Source organism: Polistes fuscatus, unplaced genomic scaffold (assembly GCF_010416935.1).
Source record: "Polistes fuscatus isolate 324 unplaced genomic scaffold, CU_Pfus_HIC Scaffold2, whole genome shotgun sequence".
Lineage (NCBI taxonomy): Eukaryota > Metazoa > Arthropoda > Insecta > Hymenoptera > Vespidae > Polistes > Polistes fuscatus.
In genome coordinates this window covers 12,896,624-12,905,261 of record NW_025113096.1, presented here as the reverse complement: position 1 = coordinate 12,905,261, position 8,638 = coordinate 12,896,624, and the positions used below count along the sequence as shown (strand labels likewise).

General features: G+C 29.8%; 2 protein-coding genes across 2 annotated transcripts; both read left to right on the top strand.

Moving 5' to 3' along the window:
• The first annotated feature begins 2,259 nt into the window (after positions 1 to 2,259).
• On the top strand, positions 2,260 to 3,618 carry LOC122516048 (leucine-rich repeat and immunoglobulin-like domain-containing nogo receptor-interacting protein 1-B). Its single transcript, XM_043633577.1, has one exon. The coding sequence runs from the start codon at positions 2,260 to 2,262 to the stop codon at positions 3,616 to 3,618; it is 1,359 nt and encodes a 452-aa protein (XP_043489512.1).
• A 1,246-nt stretch (positions 3,619 to 4,864) lies between these two features.
• Positions 4,865 to 7,092, top strand: LOC122516438 (leucine-rich repeat-containing protein let-4-like). The gene is made up of 2 exons (XM_043634235.1): positions 4,865 to 4,932; positions 5,644 to 7,092. Exon 2 carries the CDS (start codon positions 5,656 to 5,658, stop codon positions 7,030 to 7,032), a length of 1,377 nt encoding a protein of 458 aa, XP_043490170.1. The 5' UTR covers positions 4,865 to 4,932; positions 5,644 to 5,655; the 3' UTR covers positions 7,033 to 7,092.
• Positions 7,093 to 8,638: the final 1,546 nt, after the last annotated feature.

The following is an 8,638-nucleotide window of genomic DNA, read 5'->3' as shown; positions in this document are numbered from 1 at the left end:
AAAGCAATTTTACCAATAATGTTGAATTAAAGTGGAAATGATAAATAATATGAAAAAATTTTAAATAATTTTTGACAGTGAATACGCCTTGATTTTAATCCCTTCCCGTACTTTAACGAGTCTGACTCGTGATGAAGATTTTGGTCCAAACATGAATATCACGAGCCAGACTCGCGAACAGTTTTTTTTTGTTTCGTCAGGAGGAAAAACCTTCGTAGCCGCCCCAGGCCCAGTACCTGGGGGAGTGTCGGATTTAGCCCGCCTGACGCAACCCTGACTCAACCCTACCGCTTAGGCGGTAGTTCTATGAACGAACTGTAACAAATGGCACATTAATCGTCGCACGCATTCTTACAATATAATGGATACAACAAATCCTTACAATATATTTCATTGAAAAAATTCCAGAAAAACTTCTTGCGGTCTGGTGAACGAGAAACACTGCTCTGTATTATATTTTGTCGTTAAATAAACGAAAACCTCAGAATCCAAATCTTATTTATTTGAGGGAACTTCCTATTACATATTTTGGACTACAGGACATCGAAACTTAACAGAAAAATGATAAGACGCTTACTTTATCAATATGTTTTTAAACGGACATCTACGTTTACTCTTGGTATAGTCGTAACGAGTGTTATCTTTGAACGAACCTATGATTATCTTTGCGAAACCATTTTTGAGTGGATAAACGATGGAGTGAGTGATATATGTAGATTTTCTTACAATCCTTCTTTTTTTTGTTTTTGTTATAGGATATCAGTGATGCACTATTAGAGAAATTAAAAAGAAGTTATAGTGATTAGCTACAAATCAAAGCAAAATTCAGAATTTTTATTTCAATAATTCAAAAATACATATGGTTGATAGATTTTGTAAAGAAATTTTGTGCTTAAATATTTCAGATTACTAACTGTATTTATTAATTATAAAAAAAACATAGTTAATGTTTAAATATATTTTTTTTAGTCTCTTTACACTAAGGATCAAATGGTTACTGCAAATATCTTTTTTCTAGAGATTATGGACGCATATAAAACATCGATATGAAAATCCTTCCGTATTTCCTGTCGTTGAAGAAACAGGAAGTAAGCAAGAGTCGCCTGACTTACAGCACATCGATATTATAAAAGAAATTTCCGTCGAGAAAAAAACTGATTGAGTTGAATAGATAATTTTTTTTTCAGTGTGTTGTGGCAATATGAGTGCTCTGTTCGTATAATAATTTTGTATCAAAGAACAAAATATGAGGAAAATAATCCGTTTAGTTTCAAATAGCATGTTATAATTGTAATCTTAACTAGCGTTGCAATCGATTGTTTTTTTTTTTTATTTTACTTTTAAATTAACACAATTAAAATATTAATAAAAAAACAATGCTAAGGGATATATGACTTGTGTTAATTTTCATAGTTTTCGTAGCAGTTTTGTTTTGTCGTTTTTCTGCATTTTTGGAAACCTCGTTTAATCTTTCAAATGAAGAGAGTGAATGCTACTTAATTATAACCAGAATTTAGAACAAATTTTATTCTATTCTACGCTAACGGTTGATCTTTTGAATTTGTTACTTTTAATATAACAACTTGTTAAATACAATGTTAAATAGAACTTGATAACAACTTAAGGTTGGATTCACAGTTGAAAAATATTTGTGTTTATGAATTTAAAATCTATATCATAATCTCTAAGGATAACGATATGCGAAAGTTTATGTATGAAATAATGACACGATAAAGGACATAAATAAAAGAAGTCACGCTAAGGTCTAAAGATGATAACCGAATCTTGAAGAGAAAGTTTCAAAGAGATATAAATACACAAGTGGATTCGAGTAGCAAAATGATCGAGTGGCTAATGTAAATGTAAAAATTGTCAAAAAAAAGTGTAAAATAAATTTTAACGAATATTTGTTGGTTGATCGTTGTTTATACCTTTTATTTATTCTATTAGTGAAAATTTATCAAATAAAAGAATAAACAATTCGTTCATCCGTATTATACAGGTAAATACATTTAATTCAAAGTCACTAAATTCATAGTAAAGATATGCTTATCGTCTTAGAAAAATTAGAAAACTTGTTAAAATTACATAGCTTTTGTTAGATTTAACGATAAATTATGAAATTTTGAATAGACACTTCCGTTGTTTCTGTATTATCACTTTGTTTAAATATTATTCTGTTCGAAGTTACTTAAAAAAGGCAGAAAGTAGAAATACAATATATTAAACATTGCTTTTTAATTACAGATCGTATTCATCATGTGGAATTTAAGTACATCTATCATTGTGGTGGCTTTTATTAGTAGAATTATTCCCGGTTTACTTGCTACAACGATATCTTTTAATTCGATAAATTTCGAAGAAGATCTCAGTCTCAACTTTGAGGAACCGATGGACATTTGCAACAGTCTGATACATGAGTATGTAAACCTTGATGACATGGGTTTAAAGGTAGTGAGAGACAATTTTATCTCAAGCAATACCTTGAAATCTATCAATCTCGAGGCCAACCAGATCGTAAATATCTCTTTGAATGCTTTTGAATCTGTTCCAAGTTTGTTCTGTCTCAATATTCGATGGAACAATCTGAAAAATTTATTTGACATCTTTCTACCATCATTTAACCACACAGTATTAACCAAATTAAATTTAGCTCGTACAGCATTTAAAAATGTTCTCGACGATTTTAAGGATTTGGATTTGCTAGTTTTCAGAAAGGAAATTCAGATATCATCAAGAGGTCTCTTACCCAGTCTCACGCATTTAGATATTAGCGACAATAATTTAGTCGAAATACCAAAATATTTCGAATCTTCATTTCCTCGCTTGACGCATCTGTATTTGTCGGATAATAGATTAAGCAGTAGCTCCTTCCATCATATACCTGCGACAACGCAGTATATATATTTGGAAAGAAACCTCGACAATATTGAATTCACAACTTTTCCAAGTGGTATTAATGGGCTAATTTTAAACAACAATTATTTATATTGGAACGACGCACCACCTGTCGATCTATATCCAAATCTAAGAGTATTATCTATTCGTAATTGCAATGACATTGTTAACGTTATTCAAAGCCTTGAAAAAAGAAAACTCTTTGATTTGGATATATCAGCAAACAACTTAGATTATATCGATTCAGAATTATTCAATAATGCGACATCTTTACAACGTTTTTCTTTAGATCGAAATTGTCTTCAATCATTACAGTTTTTAACTCCTTTAAGTTCCTTAAAAGATCTATCCATTGCTTATAATAAGCTTATCTATATTACGGCGGATTATTTTTCGAATCTAAAATTATTAACTACATTAAATTTGCGAGGAAATAATATCGTGTTATTTGATAAAGATGCTTTTTCAAACTTGAAAATGTTACAAAAACTTGATCTTGCAGAAAATCGTCTAATAAAGGTTCCTGAGTCATGGATGTATAACTTGAATGAATTGTATTATCTTAATTTGAAATCAAATCAGTTTTCTACCATCGATAACATGTTTATACATTCTCGTTCGAAACTCAATAGCTTATATTTGGAAAATAATAATTTTACACTAATCGAAATGGATAGTTTAATGAGATTACCCTCAAACGTTGAAGTTTATTTATCATAAATAAGTAATTCTTTACGTACAATGTAAAAAAGTGTTTTATTAAGATCATTTTTTGCTGAATTAAATATTAGAAACAACAAATAAATTAATATATTAGATGATTGATAAAATTTGTTCCCAAAATCGCGCCAAAAAGTATGGGAAAATTGGGCACGAATGTTTGCAATTACCCAGAAGAATAAACAAGAAAACCAACTATTTTGCTAATAATCGTTTGCAAAGCTTACATGTAAATCATTTACATGATTCACTTATATGTAATCATCAAGATTTTATATGTCATTTTTTTTGTAATGTATTTTATATGTAACTATTTTATATGTAAACTGTATTAAATCGTAGCAGATAGTTAATTTTTATCATATACATTAATAATTGCTTTGAAATTCACAGTATTGTTCTGAAAATTGAAGTTCTGCAAGATATATAAATATTTCTTTGAAATTAATAGTTTATTTTTTGCATTAAAATAATTTGTTTTAAATATTTTTTCATTTTATAGAGATATCTATTTTCTTATTACTTATTAAAAAGAAATACTTAAATAAATATATAAAATATACAATCATGTATAACATTTATGTGTATGTTATTATAAAAATTTATTGATAGTACCTAAATGCATTTGTCATATTTTTCTATTTATCTATGTTCAACTTGATTAGATACAGGAAAAAAACTCTTTTATGACTCGAAGTATATATTATGACTGTACGATCTAGTTTTTTTAGATTCAGACGATATAGTGTCGCAGCTAAAGGATTCATTTATGAAAGAAGCTGATTTTTAGTGAAACGTTAATCTATAACATTAATAGAAGAGATATTAATAAAAATAATATATTCTTATTATATATAAAATAAATTATATCAAATGAAATTATATAAAATTTCATGAAATTATTTTTTTTTCGAAACAATAAAGATAAGAAATATGTCCTATGTAAGATAGACATATCTGCCGAATGTCTACCTTAGACAAATTGCACAGAAAATTGGAGATATAAAAAGAAATAGAATGCCTTACTTGATTGGGTATTTTATACAATACTCGCAGTAATATATTGCTCTCAACATAAACTGCATCTACAGTGATTTTGAAGGAAGTGGTACGCCTACGATTTCAAGCCACGTCCTGTCACGTGTTATGATATCTCTTTGATTTGTCAAGGTATACATTACAAAGCGTAATTAGAGACAGAAAAAGAATTTTTATATGATTAAAAGATCATTCTAGTAGTGTTTGGATATTGATGCACACGTTTCGATTGTATCGTTGACGAAGAATTCTTCAAAGAAAGAAGCAGAATTCAATGTAACGTTTAAAACTATCAAGATATATATAAATTAGTTACGTTATTTGCTCATACGAATTATATATAGGTAACTATAGTATTAATATTTCTAAAAAATTCATAATTAGCAATATTGAATTAATAGGAAGATAAATGAAAAAATAAAATAATTTTACAAAGATCATGTAATTCGCAACGTTATCAAATTTGGAGTAACTTGGAATTATTTAATATTTTTCATAAACATATACAGTGTCTAGCAAATGTTCTTATCAAGTTTTTTTCTTATTTTGGCGTATTGAATATATTCTCAAAGTTATTCCTACATTTTCGGAGAAACCTTCTATTTGTCCACTGATGCGATCTAAGAGTAATGAATTATATAAAAAGAGATCGTGAATTACTGTAATATAAATTAATTAATAGTTTTTCAGGGTCTAAATCATATAAGTTACATTTCATAGTATTATGGAACAAGATAAATAGACAAAAATATTGTTTATGATACATATATATATAAAAAAATAAAAATAAACAAAAAAAAATAAACAATAACAAGTATAATAGAATATATCATCGATTAAAACATACTTACACATTATTATAAAAAAAGAATCTCGCAATAACGTGGGGTCGGCGTTCAATGTGTTAAATATTATTCTATTCCATGTTACTCGAAAAAAGGCAGAAAGTAGAAATATAATATATTAGACATTGCTTTTTAATTACAGATCGTATCAATCATGGGAAATTTAAGTATATCTATCATTGTGGCAGTTTTTATTAATACGGGAATTATTCCCGGGTTATTTGCTACATTGATATCAACTTGTCCGGAAAAATTCGAAGAAGATCTGAGTTTCAACTTTAAAGAGCCGATGGACAAATGCGACAATCCGCAACAGGAGATTGTGAATCTTTTTGGGTCGGGTTTGCAGGTAGTGAGAGACAATTTTATCTCAAGCAACATATTGAAATCTATCAATCTTGAGAATAATAAAATCGTTGATATCTCTCCGAATGCTTTTAATGCTGTTCCAAATTTGTCTTGTCTCAATATTCGATGGAACAATGTGACAAATATATTTGAAAATTTTCTACCATCGTTTAACCACACAGTTTTAACCAAATTAAATTTAGCTCATACAGCATTTAAAAACGAGCAATACAATTATTATGATCATCATCCAGCAGTTCTCAGAATGAAAAATGCAGTACCTCTCTTACCCAATCTCACGCATTTAGATATTAGCGACAATAATTTAGTCGAAATACCACAATATTTCGAATCTTCATTTCCTCGCTTGACGCATCTGTATTTGTCGGATAATAGATTAAGCAGTAGCTCCTTCCATCATATACCTGCGACAACGCAATATTTGTATTTGGAAAGAAATTCTGGCGAAATTTACAAATCGGATATTCCAATGAATGTTTATGGGCTATTTTTAAGCCAGAATGATTTCGTATGTGATAGCTGGCGTTCTAATCTATATTCAAATCTAAGAATATTGTCTATACAAAGATGCGATAATTTTGTTCATATATTTAATTGCTTTGACAATGGAAAGCTCATTGATTTAGATATATCATCAAACCGTTTATCTGATATCCGTGCAGGTGTATTAAAAAATCCGAAATCCCTGCAACGTTTTTCTTTAGATCGAAATTCTCTTGATTCAATATTATTTATAGCCTCTTTTAATTCTCTGACGGATCTGTCGATTGCTTATAATAACCTTATTAATATTACGTCAAACTTGTTTACGAATATGCAACAATTAAAGAAATTAAATTTGCGAGGAAATAATATCGCGCTAATTGATAAAGATGCTTTTACAAACTTGAAAAGTTTAGAAAAACTTGATCTTGCAGAAAATCGTCTGACTACGCTTCCTGTTTCATGGATGAATACCTTGACAAAATTGCGGTATCTTAATTTAAAATCGAATTTATTTTCTAGCATCAATAACATGTATATAAATGTTTATTCTCATCTAAATAACTTATTTCTGGGAGACAATAATATCACACAGATCGAAATGAGAAGTTTAAAAAACTTGCCTTCAACTGTTGCTGTTTATCTAACATCGAGAAATAGTCAAACATGTATAACGTAAAAGTTTTTTATTCAATTTAAAATATGTTATTATATAAGATTCATAATATTAATAAAAATATGTAATATTATTAGCTGAAATAAATATTAAAAAGCAATGAATAAATTAATGTGTTCAGAAATAATTTATCATTAAAAATGCCGTTGTAGATTTGATATCAATTGTTCTTGCTTGTTGTTGCGTTGTGAATTGTTGAACGATGCTCCGACGATGCGCCGCTTGATGAATTCGTTGCTTGTAGATTCGTGATTTGCTGCGACGATTTTTGCGCTTTCTTTTTTGTGGTTCTGCTGTGTTGTCAGGAGCTGATGCGATTTCGAATAATCGTTCTTCGTGATGTTGAGTGAATCGATTGATGATGATTGAATGCAATGCAATGAAACTGTTTCGAGGATTTTTATAGGAAGAAGATGATCGTCATCCCTAAGCTGATTGTCCAATAGTAGCAGAGTCCACCCCCATAATCCATCGATGCAGAAAGCTATCGTTTTCTAGTGGAGGTGGTAGTGGAAAATATGCAACGGGATAAACTTATTTAGGAAAAAGGTATTCATTTCTCTTGGTAGGAATGCATGTTTTTATTTAGCAAGTCGGCACCACTTGAAAGGTCTGTCGGCCGAAAGTTTTCGTCGAACAGATATCTCTTGCATAGTCTTTGGGTTTGTTTGCCAGTTTTATAGCCTTCAAGAATGCGCTGTGATATCTCCTCTGCATCCTCGGGGCAATTCTCACAGTTCGAAACAGTATCGGAAAATATGTCATACGATTTATTCCTTTCGTTGCGTTTTTTACGCAACGTAATGTGTATTTGGTTAATTAAAGTGAATATAGGATGTTTATAGTTTGAAAGGCATACGTGTTTATGAATTTAAAATCTATATTATTCTTTTTAAGGATAACGAGCATATTATGTGAACCTCAATATAACAAATAGCGACGACGATTCTCGTCGCACAATCGTGAATGCTTCATGGTGTGTCCGTAACGAAGAAACAAGGAAGAACTTTAATATTTCCACGATAAAAGAAGAAACAACCAAGACAACCTGCAGATACAAAAAAAGAATTGATACGCACATAAACCCGCCAGCCAACAATAACTACAACCAATATATCCCTAGAAGGCACAAAAGAATCCACCCACGAGACCAAGTAAAAAATTATACCTAACCCAAATAAATGACAATAGCGACGCTATCTCATTGGAGAAACCGTCCACGTGCTATCTTTTTTTACTTATATAACAATTTACCAAATATCTACGGGCAAATTGTAAAGATTTATGAAGTTAATAAAAGAAAAGAAAAGAATAATGCTTTCTATGAATAACTAGCCAGCTATACGAATACTAATATAACAAACAGCGACATGACAAAGGAAACAAATAAAATAGGTCACGCCAAGGTGTGAAGAAGCTAACCGAATCTTGAATAAAAGTTCAAACGCCACATATATACGCAAACGGATTCGAATAACAGATTGAGTAGCTAATCGAGTAGCGAAACGAGTAGTTAAACGAGAGCCAATTGCCCATATAAATATTGTCAATTAAAGTTTAATATTAATCTTAAGACTATTTTTTAGTAAACCGTGATAATCACATTTTA

Coding starts and splice junctions, on each gene's coding strand:
- LOC122516048 (XM_043633577.1), top strand. CDS start 2,260: ATGTGGAATTTAAGTACATCTATCATTGTGGTGGCTTTTATTAGTAGA.
- LOC122516438 (XM_043634235.1), top strand. CDS start 5,656: ATGGGAAATTTAAGTATATCTATCATTGTGGCAGTTTTTATTAATACG.